We start from the raw sequence: 19,541 nt of genomic DNA, 5'->3' as shown, positions 1-19,541 counted from the left end.
TGGACATATTAAGCTTCAAAGAACAATATTATCAAATCATATTTGTGCCTCCAAAATTTTATCCTCTACAAAGTAACCCTAATAAACCTGTTTAAAACATGCTTGCCTGTAACAACATACAACAGTCAAAATCTCAATTGAATCCCACCACCCCTTCCCCCCAAAAAAGGAAAATAAAAGGTTAAAAAAAATGCTAATTTGGGACACATTGCACCCTGAAATTAATCAAGTTGGAAAGATTTACCTATTGGTGGTCTTTTCTCCTTTGAGAATTTCTCTAGGGCATCCCAATCCCTGATTGTAGCCAAAGCAAAAACTTTAAGCCAATACCATCTCTTCTCTGAAACCTGAAACAATTTAACGACAACATAGTAACTACATTGCAAATTAAAGAAGTTGCAGAGTTAAACAAATAGACAATCATAGAAGATGATGAATTTTCTTCTCCACATTTTTTATGCAATATGCAGATTACAGAAAAAAATTATCAGCAGAGGGAGCCACAGTGGTAACTTTGCAAACCTTGAATTCTGTTTTAACTTTCACTGCAGCCCGATGATTCCCCAATACGATACATGTGCGGATCGTATCACTGATACTTGAATCCACAAAAATGGCCTGCTTAGTAGTCACTTCAAACTCATGTTGCATTCTGTAGCAATCACAAAGTTAGTAACGAGAAGAGCAAATCAACTGATACAAGGATAGAAGGAGAAGATTAAGAACCAAATTAATCAAAACACAGAAAAATTTAACATCATAGAAACAAATCTGAATGGTTCCACAATATTTCAAGTGCGACATTGTTGATCAGTCATGTTGACCACTCATTGTTGAATCGCTTACCATTTGGGTGTTGGCAAAAAAGAACATGCAGTAAAAATATCTTTTTTAATCGATCGCATAAAGTGTCTCAGTCCAACTCAAATATATTTAACCAAAGGACAAGATGTCAAATAAACACATGGATCACTTTTAAAGTTTGTATGTAGACTAACATAAATTACAGAAGTAGCAAAATAAGACATTTTTGAAAGTCTTCAAGTGATCCCGATTGTTTCCTCTCATCAAACTGAAGGAACTACCTCTGCTTTCCTTTGGTCTCCATGCCCTTATGCCATTCTTGAAAATAAATAAAAACCTTATTCACTGAGAAAAATAGAATTTGATTTTTAGACTGTACTACATCTCTAAAAACTCTAAATCCTGGAATATAGTCGCTTCTACGTGTGAGATAATTGATTGTACAAGACACTAGACAAGGGTCTTAAGGCCATAAACCAAATGCCACAATTATAGATGAATGAAAATTTTATCCATTAAGCACTTATGTGCTGAAACAATGTAAAAGGACAAAGCTTACTTTAATAATTTTGCATGTTCTTCAGCAGCCTTCGACTCAAAAGTATGTTCCTTTGTTTCTGAGAAAAGATTTTGGACCTTTTCAATAAGTTTGATGCGTGGGCCATGAAGTGGAGATCCTTTACTTGCCATTGGATTTTTTACTAGATCCCATGACTCTTTCCATAACAAAAAAGCAACATCCTACAACACCAAATAACCTTCAGTTAAGGAGAGAGAGGAGAGGAGGGGGGGGGGGGGGGGGGGGGGGGGCTTGCTGTGGGGGGGAGGGGAAGGAGGAAATAGAACAGAACTATTAGCAGACTTCATCAGATTTTAAACCTAAAACTAGATGATGTAGACCCTACAAGATTTACCAACATAAACTGAATGCGTAAGGTAACATGTGGTCAGAACATCAAAGAAATTGCCCCGACTTTGTTTGGTCAAAATTTACAACTTGCAGAAAGAAGTACAATTGGGCAACAGTTTTAAAACTAATTTAATTTTTAGAGTTTGGTGAGCCATATTTTATGTTTAATAGGGAAAATTTATTGAACAGTTGAAGCACAACGGAAACTATCAAATTATAATATATGTAGTTTTTAAAAGAGGAAACATTATCTACTGAAAGTGAAAAAATATTGACAGCCTTGTCCAATAGTCAAACACCCTACAGTGGGATAATCAAACAAATCCTAAACTTCAACAGCCATAATTGACCTAACACACTAATCCATATCCAGACAATACAGCATAGAGTAATGATAGGGAGAACGAAAGTAATCCCCCAAAAATAGACTGAACATGAGGTCACACTCTTTAACAAACAAAGAATAAACATCTCTCTCACGCATTAAGGCTGATGAAAAAAAAACGAAAATGCTTGACGATGGCAGTAAAACTGTTCTGGAGAAAATAGGCTCCCATTTTCAAATGCTAAAAGCTCAGTCAAGTTGGTATAATGCCCTTCCTGTTATTTGGAGATCTTGTATGTCCATCACTTTCAGTAAAATCTCTGGACTTCATAGGATTGCAATTCCACCTGAGAAACTATAAGGATCTTTAGAAAACATTATCGAACTGTAAAAAGGCCCGAATTTCTTCAATTCTACCATTCTTTCTCTCCAATTAAATTACAATCAATGGGAAATGTTGGGGAATCAGTTTTCACCCGGGCAATTCCACCACAAAATCTTCATTTTTGGGTTGGAGGCCATTTGAGGTTGGTTCTTCCTTCTAAATTTCATGGAATTCAACATTTTCATCGTCAATCAAATTAGGCGTACTTTCTTAGTTCTGCTGGTGCTACACTCCCCAACTCCAAATTCACACCTGCCAACCTTTCATTTCTGAACCGCACATGGGTGTAGTGTTTTTTTATCTTTCCTTGTTGTGTGTTTGGTTCTTGTAGCGCCATGATTTCCTGCTTTGACGATCGACAAGAGCCTAATCACCATTTCCATCTGTGCCAAACTCAAAGAAGGGACTGTAGTTGTTTGCCCTAATTCCAAGAAGGGGCTGTAGTTGTTTGCCCTAATAACTAATTCCAAACAACTTCTCGTGTATATAGATATATATGTCTTAAGGTGTCTTATCTTTGTATTTACCCACCATCTTCAGCTATCTTCACACCAGCATCAGCTTTCTATTTCCACGCTTCACCCATTTTTTTGTTCAGTTTTACGCGTGAGAGAGAATGTTTATTGCTTTTTGGGTAACTTGCACTCACACCCCCCAAGTTTACTATAAAAACAGGTAGATACAACTTAGGAAGAGTGTGATCCGATTGTGCCCCAAGTTTGCAAACTTGAACAACAACACCCCCAACCATGATAAGAGTACATAATTGCCCTTTGACTTCTGAATCGACCCATTTAAACATTAAAGTACAATATTAACCTTTATAAGTCCTTTAATTTGACTAAAATGACCCTTAGCAAAAAAAAAAAAAAAAAAAACCAAACTCCATCACTGTGGCCACCAACATCATATGACTGGGGGGGAGCCAGGAATTTTTAAGGGGGAATGCCCTAGCTGAAATGGATGGATTAGTTATATTATCTAATGCTTAAACAAAATTATAATACAAGACTGACTTTCCATCTCAAAAAGTAAGAAATATGAGTTTTAAATATATATTTATTATTATTCTATAGTAATATATTAAATATTAAAAGAACATTTTTAATATTCAAATATTAAATATCACCTTCAAGTAATCACACGCAAGCTAATCTTTTTATTTCTTAGTGTTTACAAACAACATTACTTACACAACATGTCACATTTTTCTTCCACAAAAACAAAGAAAAAAGAAAAAGAAAAAGAAAACATGTAACAATAAATCATCTGTGTTTGTTCACTCTTGAGGGCCATTTTGGTCAATTAATAGGAGGTTATAAAGGTAATTTAATAATTCACATGGGTCAATTCAGAAGTCAAAGGGCAAGTACGTACTTTTATCATGGTTGGGGGTTTCTTTGTTCATTTTACCAAACCTGGGGGATGTCTTTGTCTAAAAAGTACTTAAGTTGTAGATGGTTGTCTTTAACCCAAACCTGGGGGTCAGTGCAATTTACCCTTGCTTTTTAAAGATTTTGACGTGACTGGGCCATGTCATGTTCAGTCTATTTTTCGAGGATAACTTTCGTTCTCCCTATCCCTACTCTACAGGTATTACAACCAAAGTACACTATCTCACTATGTTTTGGAGCACTCTTTTGAATAGAAGAAAAAATAAAATGTACATATTATATATGAATCCACATCAAACAAGTCAAACCTACTTGAAGCTGCCCAGTCGATAGGAAGAAGTCCTTCAGAAATTCATGCTTATAGCACCTGAAGAGGGGGCAGAGAGAAGAAAAATAAGTAATGCAAAATCATATGCAATTCAAGGCTGTTGCACAAAGGAAGCATGTATTTGACCAGTCATTCTAAAACTAGGTTGCATGTAGTAGAGTGCACCTACCGTGCATAACTTATGAATAAATCACGTGCCAATAATCTGGCTTGTATTGTTCCAAAAAACTCCAAGGGTGGCCTCTTGCATAAAGAAAATTTGCAACGATCAGGCGAACAAATTATAATTCAAAGCATTATTTGTTCATATTTCATATATGCTTGCTTTATTAGAATATTTAATGATGTCAAAACTTTCTAAAAGAAGTAATACCTTCTGCCAGATATGAAAGAGGACAAGGTAAACAAGGTCAGTATCACCACTTTCGGTTGCCTTTGTCAGAGCTGTATCTTCTTCTCCTATGCTTAGCAAGAGAGGAACCTGAAGAAAAATAAATATTATTATATATAATAAACTATATGGACAATGACTGCAGCTTAATCTTTTCTTTTTTGCTTTTGATCAGCAGCTGAATTTTTCTGTCAAAAGGTAGCTAACTTCAGCAATGAACTACCGACTAGAGATGAGAACAAAAACAGATCTTTTTAACCGAAAATTCTAGGATAAAATCAAAATCAAAATAAAAAAAAAATAAGAAGAAAGAACTAAAAAACCTGCTTGGAGGATCGTGGTTCATGTTCAACAAGCATAGCAGCCAACTTCCGACGGCCATTATTATCTGCATGAGCGGCAACTGCGGCATAAGATATGCCTTTGCATAATTTCAGCTGAAGCTCCATAAAAACAGCATTTCAGACTTTGCATTTGCATGAAAAACAATGAGCAAACAACACATTTTGCTAATCTAAGCAACTGTGACACTAACTACACATACCTTATCAAGTAAGATTTCAAGGAGACTGGTATCAGGAATTGCCAAGGACGCGGTTATCTTTGAACATGCCCAGTGCATAATCACCACCTCCTACAGAGTCAAAAAAAGAAAAAAAAAAAAAAAAAAAAAATTCACATTTAAGTGATGTTATACTTGTTTCTGAGTAGAAAGCAACTTTTGAATCAAACTTAAAAAATAACAAGTGTTCATTTTCCAATAAAGTAGAAGTAGGCGGTACACCCCGGGTGTGTTTTAACTCTATGCTACCCTTAATTAGTCATAAAAGGTAATTTAGACACGAGTAGTAGGAAAACTGCAAAATGCTCCCATAATAATTACAAGGAGATTCTTTCAGGGGGGTAAAAAGGTGAACATTTTCAAAAAAAAAAAAAAAAAAAAAAAAAGGAACATTCATGCCATAGACAAATGATTGAGGCCTGGTCTTGGTGGCTGGGCTTTAGCAAACCTTGCAGTGGCTGGAGCCTCATGCACTGGGCTAGCCCTTTTACGCCATAAACAAATGATTGGATGCTTAACCACAACATGAAATCTCAATATTATCATTAATATTGTAACAAAGTTGGATGAGTTGAGATAACAACATTTTGATTTGAATTTAAAGTAGCCAATTTCTTCTTTCTGACTGGCCAAGGTGCCACTGGCCCCTTGAATGACAGTCAAGACGGTAGGCCGCAACAGTGCAATTGCTGCAGCAGAAGTGTGAGTCTACTGAGGTGGTTTATCTATCTTAAATGTCGCTATGTTAAGCACCTTCTGGTTTGCCAGACCTAGTTTATTAATGTACAACTACAACTGGATTTTGATCAATTTAGAGGCTTTGCCCAAAAGAAAAGCTCGAAACTACGAAACCATACAGGTAGGGTGAAATGGAATAGATCAACATAATCCAAGTCCAGATCCATTTATAACGATAGTATCCGTATTCAAATCCAAATTCTAGTCAAATATCATAGACAACATCCATATTCCCCCATGCAAATTTTGGAACATGTAAATAAGCCCAGATCCAATAAATTAGTCTAGAATCAAATAAGATTGGATCAGATCAACGTTCATATTATGCTCTAAAGAAAAGCAATATCTAAATAAGCCCAGATCCGATAAATTAGTCTAGAATCAAATAAGATTGGATCAGATCAATGTTCATATTATTCTCTAATGATAACTAGGCAGCGTGATTGCATCATAAACTCTCAAAAATTATACGTATTAAGCTTGAATTGTAAGTAAATGAATAAAGAAACAATTGGAAGTTAATGTTCATTTCTAATTCTATGCTTTCTTGTCTAACCACACATCCATCTCAACATTCGCATCTCTGCCACACCCACTTTATGCATATATTGTTTCCTAGCAACTCAATATTACGTCTGATAGAGTATGGCTGGTCTAATAGCTGTTTTATAGAACTTCCCTTTAATTTTAATGAGACAGGCCAATCACAAAATTTATTAAATGCACTCCTCCATTTAACCTTCCTGCCTCAATTCTATGATTAACATAATCTTCAATTTATGCTTCATTATGGATAATTTAGCCTAAATAACAAAAAGATGTTCAAGTTTTTGTAGCTCTTAATCCTCAATCTTCACTACACCAACATTTTTATTTCTAGATTTACTAAAGTTACACTCTATATATTCAATTTCATTCCTATTTATCCTAAAACCTACTAATTCTAGAGCTTCCTTCCAAACCTCTAATTTGGCATTGATTCCTTCTCTAGTCTCATCAATTAAAATAACATCTTCAGCAAATAACATGCAACATGGAATCTCAACTTGAATGTCTTGTCAACTCATTTATAACTAAGGCAAAAAGGTATGGGCTTAATGCTGACCCTTTATTAATCCTACAGTAATTGAAAATTTACTGTCTCGTACAACGTTCAAACTATAATCATACATGTGCTTTATTGTGTCAATATATCCCTTTGTGACTTCTTTCTTTTCTAAAATCCTCCATATTAGATTTTCTAGGAACCCGATCATCAGCTTTCCCACAATCAATAAAATCATCAGCTTTTCCTCAATAAGTAAATAGCCTCCATTGTGACCTTCCCAACATTAATCCAAACAGATTTTCCAACATGATTCCAAACTAATTTTCCCACACTTCAGTTACCCATCTTAGTCGTCGTTCAATCACTCTCCCAAAGTTTCATCATATGACTCATTAATTTAATAGTGAGATAACTGGAAATACATAATTCTTGTTATCAGCCCCAAAAGTTTAGGATAAAGCTATTGGTATTAAGTAGAACTATAAATTTCACACACTCAAATAAATATTACTATAATCTACAAAATGTCAAAAGGAAATAATTATCATAAGTAGGGGTGGCAATGATTGACACAACTCGAACACAACACATGATAAGTGGGTTTGGGTTTGGATTAATCGTGTTCGGGTCTTATCGTGTCAACTCGAATTGAGACAATAATTAAATATGTTGTGTTTGTGATTGACCCGCCAACCTATTTATAACTCAATTAGCCCATTTAACTAAATGTGTCTGAATCGGATAAACGTGTCGTGATGACCCATTTAACTACGCGTGTCGGATAAAGGTGTCATGTTCATGTTAGAAATAACTCTAATAATATAAAATTTTAATTAAATGTGTCTTGATGTGTCAATATCCAGTATTTAACCAATTATTAAACGGGTTTGAGTTTTGTGTCGTGTCGTGCTATGTTACATGGACGCAGGTACATGTGTCGAACACGGGTATGTATCCATGTGTCGGACATGTCAAATCTCCAAACAGAAGGACACACGGACCCGGCTAAATATTCATTTTATTAATTATTTTATTTTACTTTCTAGAGTAAAGTAATATTTTTATCTAATAAAATGTTTAATGTAGGCATTTAACTCATTTTAAAGTAATAATATAATATAATTAAATGATTGGATATGCTTTTTAAGTACATGTCCAACCAGAAGTGTTGGACATACATTCCATACCTATATCCGAGCAATATGTCCGACACGGGTACTTCGCTACTTTTGAAGAGTCCATGTAACATAGGTGCCGTGTTACCCATTTAATAATTGTGCCGTGTTTGTGTCAATGTTTCTTGACACAAATAATAATTGAGTCGTGTTCATGTCGACCCACATGTCCTGACACGACACGCCAACACGAATTGCCACCCCTCATAGAATTTAGCTCACCAATGTCCATAACTCACATGGTAGAAAGTGGAAATTATATATGAACAATCTAAGTTATTTTCGTTTATGACAAAGTAATAAATAAATCTAACATTTACTTTACCTCAACCAGTACCAGGTGACACGTAATATTTCCTTTGTTAAAATTATTAAGCAAACTACATTGCATACGCAGACCCAGCATAATATTGGTTAAATTTATAAGATAAATCAACAACTTCATATAACAACAATCTAAGAAAACAACTTAACTGTTTGGATCATATCTTACTGTTAGCATATATGATACCACGATTTATAGTATGACTTACCATAATAGCGGAGATTTGACTATGCTATAGAATATGCCATATAATATGCTTTAGAATAAGTTGTGATTTGATTTTTGATTTTATTTAGTTTCCTTTCTTGTAATATGAGTATGTGCTCATTTTATCTAAAATACTAGAGCTGTGAATGAGTAATTCATATTATTCAAGCCATTACGCAATTCTCTCATTTCTCTTCTTTTTATATATTTCTACTTGGTATCAAAGTCAACACCTTTCCACACCTTTCAGCAGCCCTGCTACTTGTGCGACAGCTACCTTAGGCTGTTTGTGACATCGTGTGACGTTGCCTACACATGTTTTTCTGTATTGCTGTTTTGTGATCGAAAACATATATTTTTAAGTTTTACAATTTCTTTTTCACTCTTCTAGGGTTGGATAAATTGGGATAGTTGGTTTCCAACACCTAGAAGGGCTTGGGTAAAAAAAAAAAAAATTAGTCTACAAAGAGGCTCCGGATATTAAGAAGGAGGTTGTCTGGCTGTATGTAAGCGGGCAGCGCTCCTTAAAAAAGGTATGTATTAGGATTTTTCGGGAATGGTCTGAAGAGACATTGTTATTGTTTATGGTCTGAGGAGACCCTTTGATTTATTAACAAACTTTATGGTGTTTTCGGATTTTTTTATTGTCGTTTGACAGAATATGGCAGATTCAGGGTCCTCGACTGTTAATTCTTTTGGCTCACGTTCTATAGGTGGTGGTGCCATTTTTCCCACCAACTCATCAAAAAATCCAGGACTTCAAATCACCACAGTGAAGTTAGATGGTTCCAACCATTTGATTTAGGCACAATCTGCCAAGATGTCCATTGGTAGCAAAGGCAAGATTGGCTATATTACTAGTTTTGAGAAAGAGCCAGCTAAGTCAGAGAAAGCATATCCACAGTGGTCTGCAGATAACGCTATGGTTATGTCTTGCCTAGTCAATTCGATGCAACCAAACATAGCTGTTGGCTATATATTTATGAAGACTGCTAAGCAAGTTTGGGATTTAGTTCAACGCACTTATTCTCAGAGGCAGAATAATGCACGAATTTTCCAGCTGGGGCGAGATATCACCATGATTTCTCAAGGTGACTTGACAGTTTCAAGTTACATCGCCAAGCTTCGTGCTATTTGGGACGAGATGTCATATTATGATTCCTTCCACTCTTAGAAGGATCTAGATGATGCAGTTTTATATGCAGGAATTGTGGAGAAGAATCGAGTGTTTCAGTTTCTTGCCAGGTTGAACGACGAGTTTGAGTATGCTCGTGTTCATTTATTGGGCTTATCTTCCTTCCCTACTCTTGAGGATGCATACTCCTATGTGTTGTCAGATGAGAGCCGTCGGACTCATCCATTAGGTGTTGCTTCTGTTGATCGTTTTGCTATGGCAGTTCGGGTTCCCAACCTCTTAGGAACTTCATCATCCCAATCAATTCAGAGCACTACCACCGGTCCTCCTCTGGGATGACAATGTGGACGGTGTGACCAATACGGAAAAATTGGTCACATCAAATCTCGTTGTTATGCTCTACATGGACGTCCACCGCAACAGAAACAACAACCTCGATCCTTTGCACATTCTGTTACACAACCAGTCTCGTTGTCAACTCCTGACAACCCTGCCTCTACATCTTCTGCCACAGTTACCTTGACTCAAGCTGATTTGGACAAATTCAAGCAATTCTTCAACCAAATGGAGGCATCATCTCAGCCAACCTCCATTTATGCCCACTCAGGTACTATTGCGTCTGCACATAGCGTATCTACATCTTTAACACCATGGATCATTGATTCTGGTACTTCAAACAATATGACTGGTATGTCCTCACTCTTCCAATCTTATAGTATCTGCTCTGGCCAACGCAAGGTCCGCCTTGCGGATGGCTCTCCATCTTCCATTGCTGGGAAGGGTCACATATCAGTTACTCCTTCATTAACTTTGTCAAATACACTTCATGTTCCAAAGTTGACTACAAATCTTCTTTCTATTAGTAGCGTTACCAAATAATTAAATTATAGTGTAACGTTCTTTCCCTCTCATTGTATTTTTTTGGATCTGGTGTCGAAACGGACAATTGGCAGTGGGTGTGAAGTGGACGGTTTATACCTATTGGATGCTCCTTTGTCACCTCAAGCACATTCAGCTTCATTTTCTAATATTGTTTCATCTAATAAAGCCCAGCTTATTCATTGGCACATGCGTTTAGGACATATTTCTTTTGGTTATTTGAAACATTTATTTCCTTCCTTATTTTGTAACGTGGCAGTGTCAGATTTATTCTGTGAAATATGTCATATGGCTAAACATGCTCGTTCCAATTATCCTGCTAGTAGTAATAGATCTGCTTTAACACCTTTTGATCTTGTTCATTCAGATGTGTGGGGTCCTTGCCCAGTTACTTCTAGTCTTGGATTTCGATATTTCGTGTTGTTCATTGATGATCATAGTCATGTTATTTAGGTTTATCTTATGAAAACCAAAAATGAGGTATACACCATTTTTAAAAATTTTATGACAATGGTTCAGACTCAATATGGTCGTACCATTAAAAAATTCCGATCTGACCAGGGTACAGAGCACACTTATGGGGAGGTACAACAGTTATGTACATAATTTGGGATTGAGCATCAGATGGCTAATGTTAGAACTCCTCAACAGAATGGTCGTTCAGAGAGAGAGAATCGCCACATCATTGACTTAGCCAGAGCAATCTACATTGGCATGAACGTTCCCCAGTCATTTTGGAGAGATGCAGTTCTTACTACTATTTACATCATTAATAGGACTCCTTCTAGGATTCTTAACTTTGCAGCCCCACTCTCAATCTTACATCCCAATTCATCTCTTTTTTTAATTCCTCCGCGAGTCTTCAGGTGTGTGTGCTTTGTTCAATAGTTGGGGCAAACTCGTACAAAGCTTGACCCCAAGGCTTTGAAGTGTGTGTTTTTGGGCTATTCTCACTCTCAAAAAGGTTATAGGTGTTACCATCCTCCCAGTCATCGGCGGTTTATATCCATGGATGTTTCTTTCTTTGAGCATAGACCATACTACAGTGGTTCAATTGGTTCTCAGAGTGAATGGTTCTCATTGAATATAATGGATGATCACCTTCTTCCATCTTCAACTCCTCTACCATTACCTATTTCTTCTTCTATGATTCCTCCTCATGATACCCCTCCAGCAGGGGGATTGTTCCTTTTTCACAGGTTTATAGTCAGAGACAACAGGTACAAGCTTCTACTCCCACGATCGACTGCCCTGTTCCTTCGGCACCAGCTCTGCCTTCTCAAGCTATTGTTTCGCTTGATGATCACCCCATTGCTCTTCGAAAGGGTAAACGTTCTTGTACTTACCCTATTTCTAATTTTGTTTCTGATTATGCTCTCTCACCCTCCTATCGGAGTTTTCTTGTTTCTGTTGCCTAGGTTCCTGTTTCTTCTAGCGTTGCAAATGCACTAGCACAACCTCAATAGCATGATGCAATGACAGAAGAACTACAAGCACTTGAGAAAAATCAGACTTGGGACATGGTTCCGCTTCCTATTGGACGAAAGGCTGTGGGTTGTCGTTGGGTGTTTACAGTTAAGCATAATCCAGATGGGTTAGTTGCTGGTTATTAGGCCCGATTGGTTGCCAAGGGTTGTGCTCAGACTTATGGCATAGATTATCAGGAGACTTTTGCCCCTGTTGCCAAGATGAATACCATCCGTGAATTATTTTCTGTTGCTGCAATTCGATCTTAGCCTTTATTTCAGTTAGATGTCAAGAATGCCTGCAGGAGGAGGTGTACATGGTTCCTCCTCCGGGCTTTCGTTCTCCTGCTCATTCTGGTATGGTATGTCGTCTTCGTCATTCTCTGTATGGCCTCAAGCAATCTCCTCGAGCTTGGTCTGATCGCTTTGGCACTGCTATGCTCAAGTTTGGTTTCTATCAAAGTGCAGCTGATCATACCTTGTTTTTACGTCATTCAGCCAATAAGACAATTACTCTCATTGTGTATGTCGATGATATTGTTCTTACCGACGATAATAGTACCGGAATTGATGAGGTTAAAAGCTATCTTGGCCGTCAGTTTGAGATTAAGGATCTTGGTCCCCTACGGTACTTCTTGGGCATTAAGGTGGCTCACTCCAAGACTGGCATTTTCATCTCTAAACGCAAGTATGTTCTTGACTTGCTTTCTGCTTCTGGTCAGCTTGGCGCTCGTCCTGCTGATACTCCGATTGAACAGAATCATCAGTTGACTGATTCTGAGGGGGAGTTGTTGTCAGATATTGGTCAGTATCACGACTTGTGGGGAATCTCATCTATTTATCCATGACTCGACCTGACATTGCTTATGCCGTGAGTGTCGTGAGTCAATTCATGCACTCTCCTCGTGCCCCTCACCTTGATGCAGCTATTCGGATCCTTTGCTACTTAAAAGGGTGTCCAGGCCATCGTATTTTGTTTGCCAATCATGGTCACTTACATGTTGAGGCTTGGACAGATGCTGATTATGCAGGATCAATTTCAGATAGGAGGTCTACTTCAGGTTATTGTACCACTATTGGTGGAAACTTGGTTACTTGGCGCAAGAAGAAGCAGGATGTTGTCTCTCGATTTAGTGCAGCGGTAGAGTATAGGGCTATGGTTCTTGGGGTAGGTGAGTTGCTTTGGCTGAAAACCTTGATGACAGACTTGTGCCTTCCAGTGTCGCTTCCATTCTCACTTTACTGCAACAACAAGTCTGCCATTAGCATAGAAGCAAAGATCATTTCTGGTCAAATTTGCACTCCATTTGTCACAAGCTCTCAGCAGCTTGCAGACATTCTTACAAAGGGCGTCAGCAAGATTGTGTTTGAAAATGCATTGTCTAAGTTGGGCGTTTCAGATATCCACGCACCAACTTGAGGGGGAGTGTTAGCATATATGATACCACAATTTATGGTATAACTTACCATAATAGCAAAGATTTGACCATGCATACGTTAGCATGTATAATACCATGATTTATGGTATAACTTACCATAATAGTAGAGATTTGACTATTCTATAGAATATGCCATAGAATATGCTTTAGAATAAGTTGTGATTTGATTTTTGATTTGATTTAGTTTCTTTTCTTGTAATATGAGCATGTGCTCATTTTATCTATAAATACTAGAGATGTGAATGAGTAATTCATATCATTCAAGCCTTTTTGCAATTCTCTCCTTTCTCTTCTTTTTATATATTTCTACTCTTACATATTACATTCATATCTTGGACTTCTATTTCCACTCACTACCCCATATCCATTATTATTACCTACCATAACTCACAATCACCCATCTGCAAAAGAACCCTACAAATAGTCACTTGCCTTTCCCCTAGTTAAACGCTTTTTATTTGCAGATTTTCATTTCCGCAATGTCGCAAAATCTCCAGCTATTTATTCAAATGCTGAAATCCTGAATTTCAATCAAATATAAAACTCGATAGTCTTATGATCACAACTCCCAGCAGTATCTAAGAGGAGTATAGCCCAAAACATGTTGGCTAAAAAAATGCGTAGTTCAGGCAAGGAAATAAAAATGAAGTCGTGATGAAACATGGACAAATAAGAATTTAGAGACTTACTTGGTTCATACCAAGGTACTCCGATATCCGCAGGGCTAGAAGATGTTGATGGGCATTAATTAGACGACCAATCAGAACTGATGATGTAAGCATCTGAAAAGGGTAGACATATTAAGTATGCTTTCAAGGAAATATCATGCAATTTCAGTTATTTAACTGAAAGCCTAAATTCAGTACACTCTGTATACCTTATATTGCTCAAGACTGAGAGGGATGCCAATCTCGTGGCTGCGTACAGCATTTAGGACACGTAAAGTTCTACACATCTCTTGAAAGCAATCACGTTGAGAATGGCTGCCAAAGCCAACTAGATATCATTACCGAGAACAGAAATCGGGGGGTATGCTATAACTATGTAAAAAGTAATATTACAACGGATATACCAGTAAAGTGAAAGTCACAAAAAAAGGAAGGAACTTCATGCAAATTGGACTTCTGCAGTTCAATCAGTGCAAGAAAACTGAAGAAAGTAAAATCCTATTCTTACATTTTAAGGTGTTAGTACGAGAGGTTAAAGGAAGCAGCAAGAACATAAAGAATGGCACCCCACAGCTGCTGTAATGTATTAGAAAATGATAGAAAGAAATATATTTATAAAATCAAACCAGCTCAGGATCTCAAAAATGCATCATATGCTTCAGTGTCCTTCCAAATTTTGGTTTAATGTCAATTGCTAACCAATTACGGTAAATACAAAACGGCACCTGTTATATCTAGACACTGATACAGGAGTCAGATTTCAACTCGACCACAGGGTAAGAAGAGGTAATTTAGCTAACTCAGAGAACTACAATTTCTACTCCAATATGAGATAAAGAATATGAAAAAGAACAAAAGCATGAAGGCACTTGCCAGAACAACAAAAGGGAGTCCCTCCAAATATTTTTTTTTTTTTTTTTTAAGTAAACCTGGACATGAAAGTTTTTTATGTCTAACAATGATTTGATTTGATATTTTTTTTCTTTTCTAGCCATTTGCATTTTATGAAGTCAGAAGCTTGAAAAAGTTGTAAACATAACAATGCATATAACTACATGTGATGGTGATCGTGCATGCATCTACGTTCACTTACATGTATATCATACAAATTTTCTACCTAATATAGTGTTAAACAACTATCTGTGCTTTTGGTTCCCCTTCCTCCACTTTAGTCTTTAGACCTCCATTTGTGCAGCAATGCTGCCTCTTCAAAATTTCTTTTATTTATTTAGGACTGACTAACATAGACAACAGAAGCAAGTAATTGATTTTACTCAAATAGTGACTAGCAATCTCCTTAAGGCCAAACCCTTAGAAAGCAAATAATCCACACATTGGCACCAAATCTGAATCTAGAATTTATCATTGATATAAAGCAATCACCAAAGTAGAATTTTATATTGAGATAAACTGGAACTAGTTGTTATGACAAACTGCACTACTTAATTTTTACCTATCACCTGCACAAGGAAAAAATATTTCATGATATGTACAAAAAGCATTTGATTCCTCACTTTTCATGAACAAAATATAATTTCAAGACCTACTACAACAATGCCGCAAAACTAACCTGCAAAAAGCTTGGCCATAACTTGCAGCTCTTAGCAGGGTCCGTTGCCGTGAAAGATCAAATTCATGACCGGCAGCATCAATACATGCTTCAACAGCCTCGGGTAAAGATGAACGTATCAATCTCAAATTTTCATCAGCCTGACAACCAATTTGACATCATAATAAAATAAAACTTTCTTTGTTAGGTAATAACATAAAACAATGTTGAACGCTTTTCTGGAAAAATTTTCTTTCTAAGCTCAGCCTATGAAATTTTCTTTATTCAAGTCCATAGCATTTACTTATTGAAGAAAAGGGGGAAAAGATGAAAAAGTAAAGAGAAGCAAATTTTCATGTGTTTCTGCTTTAAGTTATTTGGTTGTTGCCAAACTTTTGGTTTCTTCTATAAAGGATCTCTCATCCTGTCTCTGCTGTACTCTTTTTCCAATTATTACATATTGTTAGCATTTATGATACCACGATTTATGAAATAACTTACCATAATAGCAGAGATTTGACTATGCATATAATAGCATATATATGATACCACGATTTATGATATGACTTACCATAATAGCAGAGAGTTGACTATGCTATAGAATATGCCATAGAATATGCTTTAGAATAAGTTGTGATTTGATTTTGTTTTGATTTAGTTTCCTTTCTTGAAATATGAGCATGTGCTCATTTTGTCTATAAATACTATAACTGTGAATGAGTAATTCATTTCATTCAAGCCTTTACGCAATTCTCTCTTTTCTCTTCTTTTTATATATTTTTAGTTAGTATCAGAGCCAACACCTTTCCACACCTTTCAGCAGCCTTGCTACTTGTGCGACAGCTACCTTAGGCTGTTTGTGACATCGTGTGACGTTACCTACACATGTTTTTTTGTGTTGCTGTTTTGTGATCGAAAACAGGCATTTTTAAGTTTTACAATTTCTTTTTCACTCTTCTAGGATTGGGTAAATTGGGATAGTTGGTTTCCAACGCCTAGAAGGGCTTGGGTAAAAAAAAAAAAATTAGTTTACAAAGAGGTTCCGAATATTAGGAAGGAGGCTGTCTGGCTATATGTAAGCGGGCCGCGCTCCTTAAAAAAAGATATGTATTTGGATTTTTCGGGAATGGTCTGAGAAGACATTGTTAATGGTCTGAGGAGACCTTTTGATTTATTAACAGAATTTGTGGTGATTTTGGAGTTCTTTTTATTGTCATGTGACAGATTATGGCAGATTCAGGGTCCTCGACTGTTAATTCTCTTGGCTCACGTTCTGTGGGTGGTGGTGCTATTTTTCCCACCAACTCATCAGAAAATCCAGGACTTCAAATCACCACAGTGAAGTTGGATGGTTCCAACTATTTGATTTGGACACAGTCTGCCAAGATGTTCATTGGTGGCAAAGGCAAGATTGGCTATATTACTGGTTCTGAGAAAGAGCTAGCTGAGTCAGAGAAGGCATATCCACAGTGGTTTGCAGATAACGCTATGGTTATGTCTTGGCTAGTCAATTCGATGTAACCAAACATAGCTGTTGGCTATATGTTTATGAAGACTGCTAAGCAGATTTGGGATTCAGTTCAACGCACTTATTCTCAGAGGCAGAATAATGCACGAATTTTCCAACTGGGGCGAGATATCACCAGGATTTCTCAGAGTGACTTGACAGTTTCAGGTTACATCGCCAAGCTTCGTGCTATTTGGGAGGAGATGTCATATTATGATTCCTTCCACTCTTGGAAGGATCCAGATGATGCAGTTTTATGTGGAAAAGAATCGAGTGTTTCAGTTTCTTGCCAGGTTGAACGACGAGTTTGAGTATGCTCGTGTTCATTTATTGGGCTTATCTTCATTCCCTACTCTTGAGGATACATATTCCTATGTGTTGTTAGATGAGAGCCGCCGGACTTATCCATTAGGTGTTGCTTCTGTTGATCGTTCTGCTATGGCAGTTCGGATTCCCAACCTTTCAGGAACTTCACCATCCCAGTCAGTTCAGAGCACTACCACCGGTCCTCCTTTGGGACGACAACGTGGACGGTGTGACCATTGCGGAAAAATTGGTCACATCAAATCTCGTTGTTATGCTCTACATGGACGTCCACCGCAACAGAAACAACAGCCTCGATCCTCTGCACATTCTGTTACACAACCAGTCTCGTTGTCAACTCCTAACAACCCTGCCTCTACATCTTCTGCCACAATTACCTAACTCAAGTTGATTTGGACAAGTTCAAGCAATTCTTCAACCAAATGGAGGCATCATCTCAGTCAACTTCCACTTATGCCCACTCAAGTACTATTGCGTCTGCACATAGCGTATCTACATCTTCAACACCATGGATCATTGATTCTGGTGCTTCAGACAATATGACTGGTATATCCTCACTCTTCCAATCTTATAGTATCCACTCTGGCCAACGCAAGGTCTACCTTGCGGATGCCTCTCCATCTTCCATTGCTGGGAAGGGTCACATATCAGTTACTCCTTCATTAACTTTGTCAAATACACTTCATGTTCCAAAGTTAACTACAAATCTTATTTCTGTTAGTAGCGTTACCAAACAATTAAATTGTAGTGTAACGTTCTTTCCCTCTCATTGTATTTTTCAGGATCTGGTGTCGAAACTGACGATTGGCAGTGGGCGTGAAGCGGACGGTTTATACCTGTTGGATGCTCCTTTGTCACCTTAAGCACATTCAGCTTCATTTTCTAATATTGTTTCATCTAATAAAGCCCAGCTTATGCGTTGGCACATGCGTTTAGGACATATTTCTTTTGGTTATTTGAAACATTTATTTCCTTCCTTATTGTGCAACGTGGCAGTGTCAGATTTATCCTGTGAAACATGTCATATGGCTAAACATGTTCGTTCCAATTATCTAGCTAGTAGTAATAAATCTGCTTTAACACCTTTTGATCTTGTTCATTTAGATGTGTGGGGTCATTGCCCAATTACGTTTAGTCTTGGATTTCGATATTTCGTGTTGTTCATTGATGATCATGGTCGTGTTACTTGGATTTATCTTATGAAAACCAAAAATGAGGTATACACCATTTTTAAAAAATTTATGACAATGGTTCAGACTCAATATGGTCGCACCATTAAAAAATTCCGATCTAACCAGGGTACAGAGTACACTTATGGGGAGGTACAACGGTTATGTACAGAATTTGGGATTGAGCATCAGCTGGCTAATGTTAAAACTCCTCAATAAAATGGTTGTTCTGAGAGAAAGAATTATCACATCCTTGACTTAGCCAGAGCAATCTGCATTGGCATGAATGTTCCCCAGTCATTTTGGGGAGATGCAGTTCTTACCGCTGTTTACATCATTAATAGGACTCCTTCTAGGATTCTTAACTTTGCAGCCCCACTCTCAATCTTACATCCCAATTCATCTCTATTTTTTATTCCTCCGCGAGTCTTCGGGTGTGTGTGCTTTATTCACCAGTTGGGGCAAACTCGTACAAAGCTTGACCCCAAGGCTTTGAAGTGTGTATTTTTGGGGTATTTTTGGGGCAAACTCTCAAAAAGGTTATAGGTGTTACCATCCTCCCAGTCATTGGCGGTTTATATCCATGGTGTTTCTTTCTTTGAGCATACACCATACTATAGTGGTTCAGTTGGTTCTCAGAGTGAATGGTTCCCATTGAATATAATGGATGATCACCTTCTTCTGTCTTCAACTCCTCTACCATTACCTGTTTCTTGTTCTATAATTCCTGCTCGTGATACCCCTCCAGCAAGGGGAATTGTTCCTTTTTCACAGGTTTATAGTCGGAGACAACAGGTACAAGCTTCTACTCCC

The 19,541-nt window shown here is 37.3% G+C and overlaps 1 protein-coding gene across 1 annotated transcript in view; it reads right to left on the bottom strand.

Annotated features, from left to right (window-relative positions):
- The window catches only part of LOC132271770 (protein VACUOLELESS1), a 39,309-nt gene that overhangs the window by 11,695 nt on the left and 8,073 nt on the right, over positions 1–19,541 (bottom strand). The window contains exons 3-13 of the mRNA XM_059773243.1: positions 15,750–15,889; positions 14,389–14,494; positions 14,201–14,293; positions 5,082–5,171; positions 4,861–4,974; positions 4,520–4,627; positions 4,316–4,389; positions 4,131–4,185; positions 1,364–1,545; positions 523–652; positions 245–347 (exon numbers count right to left, since the gene is read on the bottom strand). Coding sequence (XP_059629226.1) covers positions 245–347; positions 523–652; positions 1,364–1,545; positions 4,131–4,185; positions 4,316–4,389; positions 4,520–4,627; positions 4,861–4,974; positions 5,082–5,171; positions 14,201–14,293; positions 14,389–14,494; positions 15,750–15,889 — 1,195 coding nt within the window. The remainder of the gene's footprint in view (positions 1–244; positions 348–522; positions 653–1,363; positions 1,546–4,130; positions 4,186–4,315; positions 4,390–4,519; positions 4,628–4,860; positions 4,975–5,081; positions 5,172–14,200; positions 14,294–14,388; positions 14,495–15,749; positions 15,890–19,541) is intronic.

This window comes from Cornus florida, unplaced genomic scaffold, assembly GCF_030987335.1.
Source record: "Cornus florida cultivar Cherokee Brave unplaced genomic scaffold, ASM3098733v1 CherokeeBrave_3.0.0_Hap2_Chr08, whole genome shotgun sequence".
In the NCBI taxonomy this organism is placed as follows: domain Eukaryota; kingdom Viridiplantae; phylum Streptophyta; class Magnoliopsida; order Cornales; family Cornaceae; genus Cornus; species Cornus florida.
This window is presented reverse-complemented; position numbering and strand designations above follow the sequence as displayed.